This window comes from Macaca thibetana, chromosome 18, assembly GCF_024542745.1.
Source record: "Macaca thibetana thibetana isolate TM-01 chromosome 18, ASM2454274v1, whole genome shotgun sequence".
In the NCBI taxonomy this organism is placed as follows: domain Eukaryota; kingdom Metazoa; phylum Chordata; class Mammalia; order Primates; family Cercopithecidae; genus Macaca; species Macaca thibetana.
In genome coordinates, this window is record NC_065595.1 from 44,607,997 (window position 1) to 44,629,614 (window position 21,618).

The following is a 21,618-nucleotide window of genomic DNA, read 5'->3' on the forward strand; positions in this document are numbered from 1 at the left end:
CTAATTTGCATTTTCCTAATGGCTAGCACAGCTGCCCTACTTTTCTTGTGTTCATGGATGTTTTCTTTTAAACACATTCAGTAAAATAAGAAGAGACTGGCTGCGGTGGCTCATGTCTGTAACCCAGCACTTTGGAGAATGAGGAGGGTGGATCACCTGAGGTCAGGAGTTTGAGACCTGTCTGGCCAACATGGTGAAACCCTGTCTCTACTAAAAATACGAAAAGTAGGTGGGTGTGGTGGTGGGCACATATAATCCCAGCTACTCAGATGGCTGAGACAGGAGAATCGCTTGAACCTGGGAGGTGGACGCTGCAGTGAGCTGAGATCATGCCATTGCACTGCAGCCTGGGTGACATGAAACTCCATCCCAAGAAAAAATAAATAAATAAATAAATAAATAAGACATTTTACCTGTGATTGGTCTTTTCTTTTCCATGGAGCAAAAAGTCTAGTTGTCTGATCAGTACCAACAGTGATAATAAATTCCCCTTCTGGATCCCAGACTAGGTCTTGGACACCATCAAAGTGTCCGGAAATGACAATCTCTGGAGTCCACTCTCTCTGCAATGAAAGTGCTCATGACACATATCAAAATACTCAAAGACTACCACCAAAGTAAAGCACTCATGTCTGATAACAGAGAAGACTAAAGCCCTCTGGCAAGGTGAAAAGCTAAGTATACAAGATCGCACCACAGAATAACAGGATCCATTTTCCACAGCATCCATTCGAATGCTTAAGCATTCAAATACGTGTTGTATCCTCTAAATCAGTAACTGTGGGAAATTTCCCTCCATTCATCATTTATTGAGCAGCCAGATACTACTTAACCTTTCTGTGTCTCAATTATAGAATAAAACAGTTATTATAATAACACCTACCTTCTAGGGTTATTATGAGGATTAAATGAGTTACATTTGTAAAGTACACAGGACAATTCTAGTACATACTAGGTTCTATGTATTTATTAAACTAAATAAAAATTGTATAAAATGTAAAAATATTGTATAAAATGAGTCAGTGGCTTCTGCATGTGGGCCTGATGGCTTTATTAAGTAAAAAGAGTTACAGGTGTAGAGGACAGAAAAATGAATCAAACCTAGTTGGTCCACCTATTAAGAAGCCTGCAACAATAACCATATAAACAAATAATGACAACAAAATATAGAAAAAGTCATATGCCTGGTCCACAGAGCATCTTTTTGAACAACCTCAAGAGGGACTAAAACTTAACCTTTAAAGGAAAATTCAATGTAGGTATTAATGGAGAGAAGGAGAAATAGTAGCTGAGAGTAAAGAAATGAATAAATCGGTCATTGAGGAAAATTCAGTATCACATTAACAACTTATAAGAGTCTCAGAGCAAGAGATGACATTGTGTCTTAGCTCAATTATCCCAGATACCTTAACAAGTGAAATTGTATACAATATTTACTGAGGCTACTCCTTCTGAAACCTGACAAGATTGAAGGAAATCTGCAAACCTGAGTGGTCTCATCCTGGGAGACATTCATACAGTATGAGGGACTGGACTGTGCGTGTACACATTTTTTTTTTTTTGAGACAGGGTCTTGCTCTACCACCCAGGCTGGAATGCAGTAGCATAACCATGGCTCACTGCAGCCTCAACTTCCCAGGCTCACACAATCCTCCTGCGTCAGCCTCCCAAGTAGCTGTGACCACAGGCGCCTGCAACGATGCCCAGGGCTGCATGCCCATGGCTAATTTTTAAAATTATCTGTACAGACAGGGTCTCCCTATGTTGCCCAGACTGGTCTCAAGCTCCTGGGCTCAAGTAATCCTCCTGCCTTGGCCTCCCAAAGTGCTGGGATTACTAGCATGAGCCACTACACCCAGCCTATATTTTTTGATGTGAAGGATCCCTGGCCTGAGGGATCCATGGCCTGAGGTGTTACGTACACTGGTTTTCTCTGACAAAAGTTTCTGGCTCAAAACTCCCATAGCCCTTGTTACAGCCTTCAGTTACAATGTTGGGTATGTTAGGCTTCAGGGTCAGGCCTTTAATCTTCCCCACCTGTTTGATTGTGTGTCTTAAACCCAATCATGAGAGGGTTCCACTCTGGGGGAAAAAATAATGATGTCATGAAGCTGCCATAAAACCAAAGAGGACACAGTTCAGGGAGCTTCCGAATAGCTAAGCACATGGAGGTTCCTGGAGGGTGGCACGGCCAGGGAGGGCATGGAAGCTTGGCACCCCTTCTCCCATACCTCACCCTACATATCTCTTCCTCTGTTTCCTTTGCAATATCCTTTATAAAAAGCCAGTAAATGTTAATTAAAAACAATAATAAAATAAAATACACTTATAGAGCATCCAGTATGTGCCAGGCCTTGTTTTGCATATCATATAAATGTTAACTCATTTAAGCCTTTAAACCCTGCCAGCAGGCCGGGTGCGGTGGCTCACAGCTGTAATCCCAGCACTTTGGGAGGCCAAGGCAGGTGGATCACCTGAGGTCAGGAGTTCGAGACCAGGCTGGCCAACATGGTGAAACCTCATCTCTACTAAAAATACAAAATTAGCCAGGCATGGTGGTAGGCGCCTGTAATCCCAGCTACTCAGGAGGCTGAGGCAGAAGAATCGCTTGAACCTGGGAGGCAGAGGTTGCAATGAACCGAGATCACGCCATTGCACTCCAACCTGGGCAAAAAGAGTGAAACTCCGTCTCAAAAAACAAAAAACAAAAAAACACCCTGTAAGTAGATGCTATTAACAATCCACATGCCAGATGCAGTGGCTCACACCTGTAATCCCAGCACTTTGGGAGACTGAGGCAGGAGGATCACTTGAAAGCCAGGAGTTCAGGACCAGGCTGGGCAACAAAGCAAGACCCTGTGTCTATAAAAAACTTTTAAATATTAGCTGGGTCTGATGTGCACCTGTAGTCCTGGCTACTCAGGAAGTTGAAGCGTGAGGATGGCTTAACCCCAGGAGAATGAGGTTACAGTGAGCTATGATCACGCAGAGTGACAGTGAGATCCTGTTAAAAAAAAAAAAAAAGAAAAAAAAAACTACCCATATTTTACAAATGAGGAACCTGAGACAGGGATTAACTAATGTCCTCAAGGACACATAGCTAGTAAGTGAACCCAGGCTGTCTAGCAGAAAGGGCCTGTGCTCTTGGCCACTCTGTTTTTGCTATCTAATTTTCCCAAACTAGAAGCAGATCAGAAGCAAATGAGATTACAAAGTAAGAGAAGGAATGCTGTAGAGAGACAGTTACATGACTAAAGAGAGAAGACTACCTCTTTTTTTTTTTTTTTTTTTTTGGAGACAGGGTCTTATTCTGTCACCAAGGCTGTTTTCAAACTCCTAGCTTCAAGCAATCCTTCATCTCAGCCTTTCAAGTTCCTAAGATTATAGGCATGAGCTACCATGCCCAGGTGTTGAATGTCAGTCACAATAAATTACTGACATTCATTCAATAATAGGGATCTAGCAGTCCAACAAGATATCCAATTATGTTAATTTTTTAAGAAGACAGGAAAGTTACACATTTCAGAAAAATTCTCATTAAAAAATTCTATAGCTTAAAGGAATACAGTACACTTATGTAGAAAATTTACCTACATGCAAATTTCAATACCTTAACAATGTCTACAGAAAAAAGTTATGTCACTTGAACTTAAAGTGCCTCTACTATGTTTCTCTAGACTGTTATAAGTAAAATACTATTTACCTAGGATGCATTCTATTTGACTAGAAATGCTTTATTTAAACACTCTTTTCTTACTGGGTTAACTGTATTCTGTTTCCAAAGGTGCAACGCTCCGTGGAAAGCATGGGCAATGATCATGGAGCCATCTTCATTGAACTGGCAATCATAAAATCCCAAAGTATTCCCACCTACTTCACCTACTCGAACCTGTACAATAACAGACAGAAAACAATTCTTAATCAATAGTCTATATTTCTCACAACAGAAACCGCTGATTACAGAGACTGTTAAATTCCCACTGTTTTAATGTACACAGTGAAAATTTGCAGGTCTATCAGTATAGACTTAGGATTTAAATACAGAGTTCAAAACTTAATTTTCTGTTCCTTAAATATCCAACACTCTTACCTGTTCTAGCCAAACTCCTGACTCTTCATCTGGAGCCCAGAGAATCATGGTTTTATCCATGGAAGCCGACAATAATCTCATTGGCTGCTGTAGAACACCATCTAAAAAATAAAACCTAATCCCTTTAGGTGATCAACAAGCATCATGTTTGTAGATGACCAGAAAAACACAACAAACAACATGGGTACTGCAAGGATGTTCACTGCAGCATTATCTGTAATTGCAAAAAGTTGCAAACACCACAAATGTCTACCATTAGAAGAAGAGATAAATCGGTTGTAGGATATTCAGACAATAGACTACTACCGTGCAATAAAAACAAATAACTAGAGCTTCACAAATCGATGTGGATACAGCTCCAAAACATGGCAAGCTAAAAAGGCAAGCTGTAAAAGAATAAATACATATTGGTATCATTTTAATAGCTATAAAACAATATTGTTTATAGCTATATAGATGTGTAGCAACAGTATAAAAACATGCATGAAAATGATATGCACTGAATTCAGTACTGTAATTGCCTCTAGAGAAGGATGAAGAGGAAATGTTCAGGAAAGAACATACAACGGGGTCTTCAATATCTATAATTCCAACTTTTTTGTTTTTTAAATTATAGCAAACACGGCATAATGTAAGGAAGAGCTGAATGGTGGTTTGCCTAAGAATTAATTATTGCTGTTATTGCCTTGGGGAAGAGGCCAGGTAAGAATGTGAGGCTATGCCTCATCTAGCTATAAACCTAGCACCAGCCTGAACATGCACAGAACTGCCACTCCATAAATGGAGATAAAGGGCAAAAGAAAGAAGCAGTAACAGAGTCTTACTTTCTCATAAATAATGTAGCTGAGTGGTCCCAACTTTGTTATTACCGAGGGTAAAGGATCCAGTGAAGTTGGCCTGAAAGTCAGTTTTTCTTAAATTCCATAATAATCAAGTGGAAACTTCTAAGATAAAAAGTTAATGGGGGTGTGGTAGTTTCAGCATCATGGCAGGAATCACACTTTTCCCACTTAGGAGTTCAATGTTCAATGGGATTGAGTGTCTAGCACACCAGGAATGCAGTACTATACTTTTTGTCAACTTGAAAATGTCTTGTATTTGAGATTTCTAATCACACTAAAACAATTCTCCACTTGATTTGGTCAGCTTACCATGCCGTAAGATCTAACTGGAGTAAGGAATATGTGTATGGTTTTCTTCCTACCTTTGTAAAACACAGGTTGCCAGTGAACTGCATTTACCCAGTTTTCATGACCAGCCAGCACTGTCTCCAGAGTAACAGCAAATGCTATTTTAACACCTATAACAAAAGCAATGAAGGTATTATTTCCTCAAAGTTCTTCTAAAAAGAAAATTTCCATAACCAAGCCAGTTGGGCAATTATGTAAAAAAAAATTAGGACAAAATATGATAGTTAGGATTCAAAAAAAGAACATGCATTCTAAATTTCTTTAACCTCAACTGCTGTTAAAAATTATAGGAGAAAAAGTTAGACATTTTTCCTTATATTTTGTTCTAGCTGGTCTTAAATAAATATGAAGGAAAATCTTCTGTTTTTACAATTTTCTGAGACAGCCACTGTTAAACTACCATGAGGAAAGAAAAAGTTATGCCAGCCTCCTTATTATCCTCACTCACTGTAAGAATATAATAGCCCAAAATACTGATATGGTTTGGCTCTGTGTCCTCACCTAAATCTCATCTTGAATTGTAATCCCTCCAAGACCCACCTGTCAAGGAAAGGATCTGGTGGGAGATGCCCTGTGAAGAAGATGCCTGCTTCCCCTTCTGCTATGAATTTGTTTCCTGAAGCCTCCTCAGCTTTGCAGAACTGTGAGTCAAGCAAACCTCTTTCTCTTACAAATTACCCAGTTTTGGGAAGTTCTTTATAGAAGCATAAGAATGGACAACTACAAATCCCATTTTTTTAAAGGATAAATGCAGAAATAAAGAAAATGAAACCAGTATTTTGACCTTTCAAACAATATAATGAAAATAGAAAAAAATTAATATTTGGGTATAGCTACTCCTAATATGCTGGTTATATAATTTCTTCATTCTCCCCATAAAACTGTCACTAAAATCTCAACTCTGATGGACTTTACAACCAAGAATAGTAACAAAAAACAGAATACACCTAGGTGAACAATGCTGAGAACTCCCTTTATAACTGACACATCCAAAAACATCTCTTTCAAAAACAACATCCCAACAGCATCTACCATGCAGGGATTCTGTTCTAAGGCTAGACAATAGGAAAATCAGAATTAAATATACTACTCAAATGGTGAGATTTAGCTTGTCTTTTATTATAGGCCAATAAAATGTATAAGTAATTTACATTATTCCTTTAGGTCTTCCTATGCTAAAACTGCAAATCTAGTAATATTTTACAAATTATTGAGAACACAAAACATTATTCTCAGCAACTTAAAAAATCTTACTAATATGGTTTAGAAGAAAACTATTTCACATATGAAAAATGACTCACTCTCACATAAAAATGGGAAAATACAAAGTATCACGCCAAGAATGGTGGCCCACAACTGTAATCCCAACACTTTAGGACACCAAGGTGGAAGGATCATTTGAGGCCAGTAATTGAAAAACAGCCTGGGCAACATAGCAAGACTCCATCACTACAAAAAAAATTAAAAATTAGCTGGGTGTGATGGCGTAGTCCTCGCTACTCAGGAAGCTAAGCCATTTGAGCCAAGGAGTTCAAGGCTGCAGTGAGCTGTGATTATACCAGTGCACTCCAGCCTGGGTAGGATGTCTCAAAAAAAAACAAAAAGAGGTCAGGCACAGCGGCTCACACCTGTAATCCCAGCACTTTGGGAGGCTGAGGCAGGCAGATCACCTGAGGTCAGAAGTTCAAGACCAGACTGGCTAACATGGTGAAACCCCATTTCTACTAAAAATACAATAAAATTAGCTAGGCATGGTGATGCGTGCCTGTAATCCCAGCTACCTGGGAGGCTGAGGCAGGAGAATTGCTCAAACCCGGGAGGCAGAGGTCGCAGTGAGCCAAGATCACGCCACTGCACTCCAGCCTAGGGGAAGAAGCGAAACTCTGTCTCAAAAAAAAAAAAAAAAGAAAGAAAGAAAAAAGAAATAGGAATCTAGGAATCTAACACTTGTGAAAAACTAACCTTCACATAGGTGGGTGGTGAAAAAAAAAAATCAACCAACTAAGAGACCTAAGTATTGTTCTATCAGATATTTTCATTATTACTCACTTTCATTTTCTATGGTAAAAGTATTTTCTTTCAGTCTTATGTTATCGGCATCCTGAGTTTCTGAAGATGTTGACTTTATATACAGCTTCCATATTCTTATTAGGCAATCTTGTGAACAGCTTGCTAGGAAAAGATCTCTACCTAATTAAAAAATAATATTAAATATTAATTTTAAAACATATTGTGAAGTTTATGTATAAGACTTTTTTCTCTATAATATATATATTTCTAATTTCCCCCAAAAAAAACACTTTGTTTCCTTACCCTCCAATTCATTTGATCTATATTCATTTTTAGTGACATTGAAAAATATGCATACAATGCTAATACATGTTTATAACATGTAATACTCATATATAGTCTACTAAGTTCTACAAAGAACTTTTCAAGAAGGTCTGCAGGTGAACAAGACAGCTAGTGTCATCTAATAAATATCAATTTATTTAATCATCTACCACCCAACTAGCAATTAACAGAAGGGATAAGCATCCTCCTTTCTAATTGGGACAATAGAAAAACATAACATACAAAGAAAACTTAAAAATTAAAACATAAAAGGCTGCTTTATTGGAAGTAACACATACTTGTTCCCACTGTATGTGCATTAGCAAAATTTCATACTGACCAAAGGCTGCCCATTCCACTCCTCTAATCCAATCCTCATGTCCACAGAGAGAAAGCACTTTCTGAAACTAGTAAGATAAAAATCATTGGGCTTGCTATAAGAATTTAACATCTTCATGTATACCAGTGACATCATTTGGTCTCAGACAATCCTACTGCATTGCTCTTTTACTGAGAACACTATTTGATTAGACAGGAAAAAGCATTCCTTTGGGAATGAAAAACCCATCACATGATATCTAAATCACTAACTGGAGCACCTCTGAGTAGATAATATAATATTTGTAATCTCAAATATTTTAAATGTTTATGATATAAAATGATACATACTGTAGATATAATATAGAAAAACAGGTGGGTTGGGCAGTGGCTCACATCTATAATCCTAATACCTTGGGAGGCTGAGGAGGTGGGACTATCACTTCAGGCCAGGAGACTGAGACCAGCCTGGGCAATAAAGTGAGATCCTGTGTCTACAAAAAATTTTAAAATTAGCCAGGCATGGTGATACATGCCTGTGGTCTCAACTACACAGGAGGCTGAGGCAGGAGGGCTGCTTGAGCCTAGGAAGTCAAGATTACAGTGACGCCTGTTCTCACCACTGCACCAGCCCAGGAGACAGAACAAGACTCTGTCTCAAAAAAAAAAAAAAAGTTGAATAGCTGAACTTTCACAACCATTTTTAACCTTCTTATAGAATGCAAAGAAACAAGTATCCTCACTATTAAATAAATGAGTTTAGAGTTAACCAATCCCTTTCTAAATTTCTCTCCTTTAGTTTAATCACTTAAAATCTAAGTAAAGCTCAGAAGGGCAAATAAATACTTCTAGGAATGCTTCACTGTACGTATGTTGTAACTTGTTTAAATTTTTAAGAGAAAAACAACTACCACAGCATCTTCCATCTCTCCTCCCCTACCTAATGACCTGTTTCCCCCTAACAACTCTGAGCCTGATGATCAAGGCAGTGGTTACTTGGTGTTCAGAGTAGACAACCATCTTAACAGAGGACTATCAAAAAAAGATTCTACTGGATTATTTTGGTTTAGATTAGAACATTCTCTAAAATTCTATAATCTGGATATAGTCCGTATTGAGATATAACTAAGCAGAATATAATTCTAGCCTCTTAATAAACATTATTACCTGATCATTTTGTTGAGCAAATAAGTGAATTCTGCAATCATCATCGCCACATGCTAATATTGGTACTGGGGAAAAAAAAACAGGCTTCACTGTGAGTTCCCTATTCCACTACATGTTATGATTATCAGCTGTACTGGATTGTAAGCGCTAGGTAAAGAATCCTGACTTCAATTTCCCACACCACTATATGAATAATTGAAAATGCTCAATAAATGTTTGCAGGAATAAAATGAACACTCAAATGATCTATTCAGTGGTTACTTGGTAATTATAATGACTATTAAATAAGAATCCAGTCCTTTTCTCCATTCTATGACATTTATGATAGAAGTGAAAATTACGCTCGAGAGCAACTAGAGAGTATTTTCACCATGTCAGCCCGAAGACCAAGAGGAAAGGTTGTTAAGACAACTAAATAATGAACAGCTACTATGAGCCCTAGCATCATGGCTAATGCACACAGATTTAAGGGTATGTTTGTTAATTTGAGGACCTTATGTTTTGTTTGAATTATGTTTTATTTTGTTTAAAACAAAATAAATGTTATGTTTTACTTTGTTTAAAACAAAATAAAAGGCTGAGTGCAGTCGCTCATGCCTGTAATCCTAGGGCGTGATCCTTTGGGAGGCTGAGGTGGGCGGATCACCTGAGGTCAGGAATTTGAGACTAGCCTGGCCAACATGACAAAACCGTCTCTACCAAAAATACAAAAATTATCTGGGCGTGGTGGCATATGCCTGTAATCCCAGTTACTCGGGAGGCTGAAGCAGGAAAATTACTTAAACCCAGGAGGCAGAGATTGCAGTGAGCCGAGATCGCACCACTGCACTCCAGCCTGGGCAATGGAGCAAGACTCCATCCCAAAAAATAGAAATAAAAATAAAAATAAATAAAAGAGCACGTAATTAAGCATGTGGCTAAAAAGCTATACAAGGCAATTAGGCATGGTGGCATGTGCTTGGAGTCCCAGCTACTCAGGGGGCTGAGGTGAGCTGTGATGGCACCACTGCACTCCAACCTGAGCAACAGAATGAGACCCTGTGTCAAAAAAATAAAATAAAAAATTTAAAAAGCTATGCAAGGGGATCCAGACACAGTGGTTCATGTCTGTGATCCCAGCACTTTGGGAGGCTGAGACAGGAGAACCACTTCAAGCCAGGAGTCCAAGACCAGACTGGGCAACATAAACAGACCCTGTCTCTACAAGAATAAAAAAATTAGCTGGGTATAGTGGAGCATGCTTGTAGTCCCAGCTACTTGGCTGAGGTGGGAAAATCACCTGAGCCTAGGAGTTTGAGGCTGCAGTGAGCTATAGATCACCACTGCACTCAAGCCTGAGTGACAAAATGAGACCTTATCTCTAAAAAATAAATAAATTTTAAATTTAAAAATTTTAAAAAGCTATGAAAGATGTGACTGTTAAATTATTTTAATAAGGCCGGGCGCGGTGGCTCAAGCCTGTAATCCCAGCACTTTGGGAGGCCGAGACGGGCGGATCACAAGGTCAGGAGATCAAGACCATACTGGCTAACACGGTGAAACCCCGTCTCTACTAAAAAATACAAAAAACTAGCCGGGCGAGGTGGCGGGCGCCTGTAGTCCCAGCTACTCTGGAGGCTGAGGCAGGAGAATGGCGTAAACCCGGGAGGCGGAGCTTGCAGTGAGCTGAGATCCGGCCACAGCACTCCAGCCTGGGCGACAGAGCGAGACTCCGTCTCAAAAAAAAAAAAAAAAAAAAAAAATTATTTTAATAAGATAAAAAATCATTAATAATTTGCATTGCCAAAGGGCAGCCCTGATGATTCTGCTAGATATAGTAGAGACTTTCTCTAAGGACATGCCTTGCCACCAAGTGTGTTTTTCAAAGATTTTCTTACTTTAGATCAACTACAAAAAAAAGAAAAAGAAAAACAATAAAAACAAAACTCCAGTTACTTGGCCTGAATGCAGATGGAAGAAATGAAATTCTGTTATGATGCCAGAATGTGTGCAGCTTCCCCTTCTACAGAGCCTTGCACAAAATGGAACATAACATGAAACCATGGAGTTGCAGCTCCTGCTACAGAGGGCGAGAGAGGCTGGTGGCTTCCAGGCCCTGCCTCTTTTCACCTGGCCTGTCTTCCAGGTAACTGTGGAGGCAAAGAGGCTGACTCACTCACACTGGCTATTATCTTTGTAGAAGATACTCAAAGATAAGTACAGATAGGTTTCACAGCAAAAGGGAAATTTTTCTGTTTGCAGATTTTAAATGGTCTTGGGCAAAATGTCATTATGCGGGATGTGAAGGGGCCATCATTCTGAGAGAAATGCTCATATGTCACCTTCATTCAAAACTTTTTTTTTTTTTTTTTTTTTTTTTTTGAGACGGAGTCTCACGCTGTTGCCCAGGCTGGAGTGCAGTGGCGCGATCTCGGCTCACTGCAAGCTCCGCCTCCCGGGTTCCCGCCATTCTCCTGCCTCAGCCTCCTGAGTAGCTGGGACTACAGGCGCCCGCCACCGCGCCTGGCTAATTTTTTGTATTTTTAGTAGAGACGGGGTTTCACTGTGGTCTCGATCTCCTGACCTTGTGATCCGCCCGCCTCGGCCTCCCAAAGTGCTGGGATTACAGGCTTGAGCCACCACGCCCAGCCTCATTCAAAACTTTTTCAACTTACCCCAGACCTTCACCTTCTAAAGAATGAGATACTTTCCTCTCATTCCATACACGTCCATAGATCCATACACATCCACAGTATATTTGATAACTAACAGTATCACTCTTAAGTATATAGTAAGTCACTTAAATTATCAATAGCTATCAAAATCCTAATAAGCCCTTAACTTTATGTTCTATACTCAGATCACTTGAATATTATGATAAAAGTATGTTATTCACATCTTGTTTCACAGAAACATTTAGATACAAAATTAAGACCCAATACATTTCTTTTAGGTTCTAATCATATGACAATATGCAAATATACTGCTCTTTTAATATATACTTAACAGGATACTCACCATCAGTATTTGGCAAAAAAGACAAGCAGAGAGCCAGAGCAAATCCATTTCCAAAGTTTAAAGTCTGAAGGCACGTTACTAAGAAATAATAAAAAACACAATGAACAACTACCTCAGAGCTTATCCAACTAGACAGGTTGGATAGCATCATCACAGCCCCAGGTAGCAGAAGGGAGATGAGAGAAGTCAATCCTGAGCCCCCACTGACCATGTGAAGTTAAATGGCCAAATTTTAACAATGTTACAGAGAGCAAAATGACTTACATGAAAAAGTTATGGTATAGAGAATTTTAAATAAGTGCAAAAGAAAAATTTAGATTAGAATTATAGTATTTTTAAAGTTGCTTGAAAGTTTTAAAAAAATATATATATGCTCTTCTGCTCGTCATTCATTTGTTAAATATTATTTCGTTTGTCTGGATTATCATGTCTCCAAACCTACCTTCTGAACCCTTTTTAGACCAAAGTCGAACAGCAGAATCTGCAGCTGCAGAAACGATCAGTGTACATAATGCAGGATCTGATGTCCTCCTCTGGTAAACAGCATGCACCGCATAAACAGGTCCTTCATGGCCTTGAAGATGGACTGCTTTTAAAAGCTGAATCAGAGAGAATGACAGAAGCGTTGTGGAAAAAAAAAAAAGGATTTTTTTTAACCTTTATTTAATTGGATAAAGATGCCAATAAAACGGCTGAGCCAAAAATAGGTCCTCTAAGTTGAAAAGAATAAAACTTTTCAAGAAGTCTGTCTGACCATGTTAACAACACACAAAATGTAAACACCCTGTGACACAGCAATCTCATATCTAGGAATCTACTCTGAGAAGATAATAGGTATTCTGAAGAATATAGGTCAACTTTGTGGAATGTTCCTCTTTTTGGATTATGTGATTTTCATTATGAAGAGACTCAGAATATACATTTTGACAGCATTACTACATAAGCACATCCCATCAGGAGGCACATGGTTTCAGTCTGTCCAAGTTTTAGTGATGTTAACCTTCATATTTAGTAGAAGTATTGTCTGCCAGTTTTCTTCACTGTGATGTTAATTTTTTTTTTTTTTTTTTTTTTTTGGTGGTAATATGAGTATACTTTGGCACTGAGTAAACATTCTATTCCCCATCAAACTTGTACTAAGTACTTTTAGCATCTACTCATGATACTTGCCTAATTCAAGTAGGACTGCAAAACAGAAAAAAAGCAAAGAGAAGTGGGAAATCCCATTTGCTTATCAAGTCTATCTACTTGCCATCAAGATTATTCCCTCTGGCATCCCTTCTACTGATGTTTTGGGTTCATCTTTTTTTAAGTTTCAAATGTGTGACATTCCACCACTTCTTTCAAAAGGCATCTTCTATAAACTGTCTGCTGAAATAGTGGCGTTCCTTAAATGTCTCCTCATTTGTTTTTCCAATTCTAATACTTAAAACAGAATTCTGCCACCAAAGAAGGTGCACATAATACTCATGTATAAGGGTCTGTACACTAACTTTCTTTAGAATGATTAGCCTTTGACTTCTTGGAAAAAACACTTAAGCCAGGTGCAGTGCTGTGTGCCAGCAGTCCCAGTTACTTGGGAGGCTGAGGTAGGAGTATCACCTGAGTCCAGGAGTCCTTGGCTATAGTGCACTATCATCTTACCTATGAACAGCCACTGCACTCCAGCCTGGGCAACACAGCCAGATCTCACCTCAAAAACGCTTAAAAAATCCTCGGATACAATATAATTTCTGTTATGCATAATTATACACATATAACTAGAGACGTGGAATGACATTCTTCAGAAAGTTCACTCTGCTCAGATTTTGTATAGGTTTTTCCTTCTTTGTACTTTTCGTATTTATAATCTTTTTTTTTAAACAAGTCTGACATTACCCCCTAAAAAAATTAAATCTATTGAAAACACTCATTTCACATCTTTAAGCACAGTTATAGCTTAATCAGAGAATTTTTAAAAACATAACAAGACAGAAGGGTGGGGTGGCACTGAGGAGAGTCTTGTAAATCTATATTCGTATGCCACAAGCATTGAAAACAGATCAGCCCAAGTAAGAATAGTTTGAAAATTATTCCAAAATGACAGGAAATTCACAGAGACAGTTAACAGCATACAAATATGGGAGTAGAAATCAGAGCAAAGGGTACGGGGCCTGTGTAGTACAAAAGACACAGCATTTGTGTTGCTGATGAGCAAGATTAACTTCATAAAAGAACAACACAGTTGAAGAAAAAAATTAAAAATAAAAGTAAACATAAAAGTCACTTCTGAGACCAGCCTGGGCAACAAAGTAAGACCCCATCTCTACAAAACAAAAAACAAAAAACACACACACACGCAAAAATCAGCCAGGCATGGTGTCAGGCACCTGTAGTCCCAGCTACTTAGCAGGCTGAGGTGAGCTACGATTGCACAACTGCACGTCAGCCTGGGTGACAGAGTGAGACTCTACCTCTTAAAAAACAAACAAACAAAAAAAGTCATTTCTTATGATTATAAACATGTCTACCCACCTGATTAGCCTCTATTTCCCAGTGAATCACTTGATTATCAGATCCTCCAGAAACTAATTCAGTAGAAGGGGCTGAAAAAAATTATATCTCAGTAAATATCTTTATTCATTTTTTCTGCAATTTTTTAAAATTTCCAAGCTACACCAAAAAACAATACCCCTGTACCCTCTACCTAGATTCACAAACTGGTAACATTTTGCCATATTTGCTTAATATCTTACTCTTCCTCTATATACGTACACATACACACTTTTTAGGAGGCAAACTACTTAAATGTAAGTGGCAGACACTGTGATCTCTGATCCTCAAAGACCATACATCTCCTAAGGACGAAAATATTCTCCTATATTACCTCAATACAATTATCACATTCAAAAATTCTAACATTGATAAGTATTATTATATAATATACTGTCCATATTAAAATGTCCTAATTGTCTCAGGAATGCCTTTCAAAACTATTTTTGTTTGGGATTCAGAATCTAAAGAAATACACTGAATGTCTGGATATCACACCTTTTTAGTCTCCTTTTATCTAGAATAGTTTCCTAGTCCCCCTCAATTTTGTGACAATGATAGTAGCCAGCAGTTATTTTGCAGAATGTCCCTCAATCTGTTTGATTGTTTCCTCATGATTAGATACAGGCTAAACACTCTTGGCAAGAACATTATATGAAACATTGTAGTCAGGTGCTACTACCAAGAATATGACTTATTGTTGAAATTAGAGACCTACTTCAAAATAGATCTTTTAAACACTTGCAACTTCTCAGTGATAACAGAAGAAAAAGTAGTACCCAAAAAAAGGGGTAAATAACCTAATTTGGGTTTGGATTTTCTTTTTATTTGTTTCAGGGAAGCAGCTGGACTAAAGAGCATTAGATTTGAACTCAGAAGGCCCAGGTTCATGTCCTAACTCTGCTGCCAGCCAACTGTGATCATGGGCCTCAACTTCATGCGTCACAGTAATTAAGCCACTTAACTAACTATATGATTTTAAGAATGTCTATACATAAAAGTAATGTTAAAATTCAGACATATTAAAAATACCAAATGATATTAAAATTTTATATATCACTGACAAATGGTTGGAAAGGCTATCTGCATTATCTGACAGTTCAATTAAAGGAAATCAATCATAATAGTTATAGATTACAGTAATACACAAGCAATTCATTTTATGTAACCTCACTTTTAAAAGGAAGATAAAACATACAAGCCTAAATTAATATTTTATAACAAATTCCTATTCTGAGAGTCAGTCTTTGATGTTATCTGGTGGCAATTAATATAATTGCAATTATGTTTTATTATCCACACTAACAGTCATCCCTTGTACCATTTAATGATTTTTATTGACCTAACACGTGACTAATCCTACAGAACCAAATGAAATAAGTAGCTTATTAAACTTTTTTAAACATCATTTATAAAATCATAGCAAAGTCTTAATAATTCAGAAAACTTTGTATTTGTGCCTGGCTCAAAATGCCCTCAAATGAGTGTGGAATGAAAAATAAAACTAATTCAGAACCCATAACTACACTGCAGTAGGTATATTTAAAGCAACTAAAGAAATATCATAGGATTTTGAGAGCACCATCTAAAGGCAACCAATATTTTAACTGAAAATTCTGGAGTCAGAATCTTAAGAGAGGGAAGAGACCTGAAGATAATCTTGCCCAGAAATTTTCAAAACTGTTGGTCTTAGAATTCCTTTACAGTCTTACAATTTTTGAGGACCCCAAAAAGCTTTTGATTATATGAACCATATGTACCAATATTAACCACATTAGAAATTAAAACTGAGAAATACGAAAAATATGTATTTAACCATTTACTTAGGGTTCCATGATGTGTGAACATATATAACATTTTGATGGGGAAAAACCCCAATGGTTTCCAAAACAAAAACTTAATGAAAGAGAGGAACTATTTTACACTCCTACAAATCTCTTTAACATATGATTTTATTAGAATATAGCTGGATTTTCCTATCTGCTTCTGTATTTAATCTGCTGCAGTATCATACATCATGTGGCTGCTGGAAAACACTGTACATTCATGACAGAATAAGAATGAATACTGTGAATAACTTCTTGATATCATTATGAAAATAATTTGATCTCATAGGTCTTACAAACCTCTAAGACACTCTTGATCTAGTCTGATCTTTTACGTTTCAGATGTTATTATTTCAGATGGGCAAACTAGGGTCAGTAGAGATGTAATGTCTTGCCTAAAAAAGCAATAGCTGGCTGGGTATAGTAGCTCATCCTATAATCCCAGCACTTTGGGAGGCTAAGGAGGGAAGACTGCTTGAGGTTAGGGGTATGAGACAAGCCTGGGCTACACAGCAAGGAGGGAGAATGGTGTGAACCCGGGAGGTGGAGCTTGCAGTTAGCCGAGATCGCGCCACTGCACTCTAGCCTGGGGGACAGAGTGAGACTTCGTCTCAAAAAAAAAAAAAAAAAAAAACTAAAAACCTAGAGAGGTATGGTGCCACACACTTGTGGTCCCAGCTATTGCAGGGAACTCTGATGGAGCCACTGCATTCCAGCTTGGGCAACAAGTGAGATCCTGTCTCTAAAAAAAATAAATATTCTCGTCTCCAACCAGTTGGCAAAAAAAAAATCTAAAATTTTAAATAAATAAAAGAAAAAAGAATAAAAAGAAAAAGCAATAGCTTGTTTATGGCAGAAACAGACCAAGAAACCAAGTCTCTGAAACATAGCCTCAGTCTAGGCCCTGCTTACAAGTTTTTTAACAAAGGTTATGGGCAACTGGGGAAGTGGGACGGGATCCTGCCCAAGTCTAGGGCTGCACTAACCTCATCCTAAGCACTGCTGTATAATCCAAGCTTCAACTGCTACGAAGTAAAAATACAGTTCAGATTTCTCACTGAGAATACCATTTTTCTTCTGTTTCTCCAATTGTATAACATCATATAAGGTGATGCTAAATTAAGAGAAGTGATGAGAAAAAAATAGCTAACCATACTTTATCAGAAAGCAATTGAGATCAACTTTAACAATCTGGTTAATACTTACAGCCATCCTGTTTACAAATCCACTGTATGCAATTGACTCGGGCAGTGTGACCATTCAGGTTGGTAACAACAACCCTTTTCTTTAAAGAAGAAAATACCAGTTAGTAAACTGGAATTTATCCCACAGAAAAATTAATAAGTAAGTAAAAACAGATTTCAGTGTTTTCGATACTAGTAAAAACATCAGGATTACATCAAACAGATTTGCCTTCTTCAATCCATAAACTTTTAACCATGGCTTAAGTTATCCACTCCTCTAAATCAGTCCTGCCTTTCTTGAGACTCCACATTCCCAGCATTCTGTACTCCCATTACACTGAACTCTTGGGTCTGCATCCACCTGCTTTTGCTCACTCTCCTACAATGCCCAATCCCTCTCACCTGGGCAGCCTGTCCTGACACACCAAGCTAGACAAGTAGCTGCTTCCTTGTGGAAGTAGGCCTACTATGCTTGCACCAATCTTAGGGTTTCTCTGACAAAAAAAAAAAAAGCCCTTCAATAGAGGAATCTGTGATTAATGGGTACAAGCACAGTTCACTTTGCATGCCATGGTCAATGAGATGGTGGGTTTTTCAGACCCAGTGGCACAATGTCACAAGGCCACAACTACTAAAGTCCTCACACATCAGATTCCTACAGGGCCTATTGCCAGGCTCCCCACAGATCCTCAACAGGTTGCTTTCACCAACCTCACCCCACACTTGGAGCTCTCATACTTCACACATCACTAAAGATTTTAACTGTGACTACCGCACCTTCCTCTTTACAGCCCCTTTCTCTACCTGTTGTCAATGGCAATGGCTTTGTTATCTGCTTATATACCAACTAGAATTCTCATGGCTAAGAAAAAGGCAAATGTGCATAAACTAATATATTTTACATATAGGTTATTTGAGGCTGGAAAGGAATTTACTGTATTTCACTGTCTCTCCCACTAGACTGAGAATTTCTTGGTGGCCACAAGTTACCACTCATTACCTTGTGTCATCATCACTCAGCCCAGGGCCAACCCACAGATGGTTGTCGAAGATTTGCTGAATGAGCATCATTCCCAAAACTTTATTTTAGCATTTGACATGCTTTTATTCCCATATTTACTTAAAAGTTCAATCGAGGCCAGGTGCGGTGGCTCATGCCTTTAATCCCAGCACTTTGGGAGGCCTGGAGTTTGAGACCAGCCTGGCCAATGTGGTAAAACCCGTCTCTACTAAAAACACAAAAATTGGGCCGGGCGCGGTGGCTCAAGCCTGTAATCCCAGCACTTTGGGAGGCCGAGACGGGCGGATCACGAGGTCAGGAGATCGAGACCATCCTGGCTAACACCGTGAAACCCCGTTTCTACTAAAAATACAAAAAACCAGCCGGGCGAGGTGGCGGGCGCCTGTAGTCCCAGCTACTCCGGAGGCTGAGGCAGGAGAATGGCCTAAACCCGGGAGGCGGAGCTTGCAGTGAGCTGAGATCCGGCCACTGCACTCCAGCCCGGGCTACAGAGCAAGACTCCGTCTCAAAAAAAAAAAAAAAAAAAAAAAAAAAAAAAAAACCACAAAAATTGGCCAGGTGTGGTGGTGCACACCTGTAATCCCTGCTACTAGGGAGGCTGAGGCACAAGAATCACTTGATTTTGGGAGGTGAAAGTTGCAGGTTGCACTGAGCAGAGATTGTGTCACTACACTCCAAAAAAAAAAAAAAAAAAAAAAAAAAGCCCAACCAGCAAATATTTAACAGGACAAAGTACTTTTTAGGCTCAACACTTCTTTGTCAATAGGCTAAAATTCACTAGCTCAGCCACCAGGTTATGATTTAAAATCTGATGGAATACATGGGAACAAATCCATTCAACTGCTGCAAAAAGATGGGATTCTACAGCTGAATCAGAATTTCATTTCAGTGTGTAAGTACATCAAAGCATGAGTATAATCATCTTAAAAGCAGATCTTGTCCTGTGATATCTGGGCATCTGGACATTTTTCGTTGTGGGAGTTTGTCCTTGCAGGCGTTACCAAGCTGCTTCCTCTGCCGTAAACATCTCAGGACCGTGGGTTGACTGGCAAAGAGTGTGCCTTGCTAATTTTACGACGGAGTTGATTTTAAAATGGTGTCACCCTGGCTCTCCCGGGCTCCTGCTTCCCTGACAACTCCACCCCCAGAGCCGCCCTCCTAGGGTCCTCCCAGTGCCCAGCCATGGCGGAACTGTGCCGCAATGCCGCAAGGCTCCGCGCTCACGGTGCTGGATGAGGAGACGCTGTGGGAGATGATGGAGAGCCTGCTGTGGTCTCTCCCATTCTACAGCCAGTCCTTGCCTCATGGTCCTTTTAAAGTTTACCCTTGTTTTTTGCACTTTCTCTTGCCATTCAAGTATGCAAATAACAAGAAACAAAAACCAGGAAGAGGCAAGCAAGCTCAAGATGGGGTAATGTGGATAAAAATATTTCATATATATATTTGAATCTGCAAAGGGTGTGAGAATAATTTTTTTTTTTTGAGATAGGGTCTGGCCCAGGCTGGAGTCCGGTGGTGCGATCCCACTCCGCTGCAGCCTCAAACTCCTGAGCTCAAGCGATCCTCTCACTTCAACCTCCCGAGTAGCTGGGACTATAGGCGCACGCCACCACACCCAGCTATTTTTTTTTTTTTTTTAACTTTTTGTAGACTGGGGGTCTCGCTCTGTTGCCTAAACTGGTCTCGAACTCCTGGACTCAAGCAATGCTCCCACTTCTGCCTCCCAAAGTGCCAGGATTACAGACATGAGACACGCTCCTGGCCAATAATGAAATTTTTAATCAAATCAATAAAGCAGTATGATCAGAAATACATATAGCCATCTCCTACATTGTATTTTAATTTTCAACATTTTATTTTTTATACTGAGCCTCCTTTTGAGATGCAAGACTAACTGTATCGACCTAAATTAGCCAGTGGGAATGGGGTTACAATGAATTCTGGGGAGGATACAAAAACTATTCACTGGAGAAATATGGTAAGGAAAGCGCCAAGAAAATAATCGACTGGGTGAAGTCGAGGAAAGTCCCGCCTTCTAACCAGGGCTTAGGATCCCCATCCCCTATGATCTTTCCCCCAAACTATCACTTTCTCTAAAATGTTCATTCCCGTAGCTAAAACACAGGTAACATTTCCTTGAAATTCAATACAACAAAAGTTCATGAACCAAAACTGAAGGAAACACAGAAATGAGATCGCACCTGTGGGATGATGGTTTTAATTTACATATAAATTTCAATTGTTTTAAAACCCAAATTGATTAACGGTACTACAGTTCCCCAAAGAAGGCTTCAGGTAAGATTCTCATCATTAGGGTTTCTGTCTGCGACTAACAAGTTACTGGCAGGTGATAGGCAGCAATGACCCTAGGATGACGCCACGCGTGAGACGGCGAAGGGTGAGGGGCGAGGAGCGAGTCCGACAGGTCCACTGGAGACTGAGCCCAAACCCCGCTCCCCTGAGACGACCCGACTCGCCTCCTAGGTCTGGGGCGGCAACTACAGCGCGCCCGGTGCACGTCCACAGGTTCAACCTCAAAAGCACAAGGGCCAGGGGTCCAGCGACCTCTTACCACGGGGTCATAGAGCACCACGGAGCAGGACGTGCCAAAGGCCAGAAGTCCTCTGGGCCCAGAGCTCCAGTTCAGGACTCCCCGCACACGGTTTGGACAGCAAAACACGTGAGAAGTCTCCAGCACGGGCGCCACCATGTCGCTAACTGGTCAGCCGCACACACTGAGACGCGCACTTCCGCCCTCCGAGCGGAACTACTAGAGTGGTTTCTCCTGGGGCATCACCCGGTCCGCGTTTCGCAGGCAGCCGAGGGCCAGACGAAGGCAGCCCCGCCCCCCTGCGGCCCTCTGGCTCCACCACACTCTTGAACCCCTGTGCAAAGCCGCCGCTCTGCTAGCTCTCTTCTGGGGCCGTGGCCCCGCCCCGCGCACGAGCCAGGCCTTTGT

The 21,618-nt window shown here is 39.7% G+C and overlaps 2 protein-coding genes across 3 annotated transcripts in view; one reads left to right on the forward strand and one right to left on the reverse strand.

Annotated features, from left to right (window-relative positions):
• Positions 1 to 21,494, reverse strand: part of ELP2 (elongator acetyltransferase complex subunit 2) — a 41,168-nt gene extending 19,674 nt beyond the window's left edge. For both annotated transcript variants that reach the window (XM_050767207.1, XM_050767208.1), the window contains exons 1-12: positions 21,232 to 21,494; positions 17,661 to 17,739; positions 14,611 to 14,681; positions 12,539 to 12,695; positions 12,097 to 12,174; positions 9,100 to 9,164; positions 7,955 to 8,021; positions 7,330 to 7,470; positions 5,295 to 5,390; positions 4,091 to 4,191; positions 3,758 to 3,889; positions 414 to 563 (exon numbers count right to left, since the gene is read on the reverse strand). In XM_050767207.1, the coding sequence (XP_050623164.1) occupies positions 414 to 563; positions 3,758 to 3,889; positions 4,091 to 4,191; positions 5,295 to 5,390; positions 7,330 to 7,470; positions 7,955 to 8,021; positions 9,100 to 9,164; positions 12,097 to 12,174; positions 12,539 to 12,695; positions 14,611 to 14,681; positions 17,661 to 17,739; positions 21,232 to 21,369 (1,275 nt within the window). In that variant the 5' untranslated portion in view covers positions 21,370 to 21,494. The remainder of the gene's footprint in view (positions 1 to 413; positions 564 to 3,757; positions 3,890 to 4,090; positions 4,192 to 5,294; positions 5,391 to 7,329; positions 7,471 to 7,954; positions 8,022 to 9,099; positions 9,165 to 12,096; positions 12,175 to 12,538; positions 12,696 to 14,610; positions 14,682 to 17,660; positions 17,740 to 21,231) is intronic.
• Positions 1 to 21,618, forward strand: part of RPRD1A (regulation of nuclear pre-mRNA domain containing 1A) — a 711,886-nt gene that overhangs the window by 566,355 nt on the left and 123,913 nt on the right. The gene's annotated exons all lie outside the window — the stretch shown is intronic.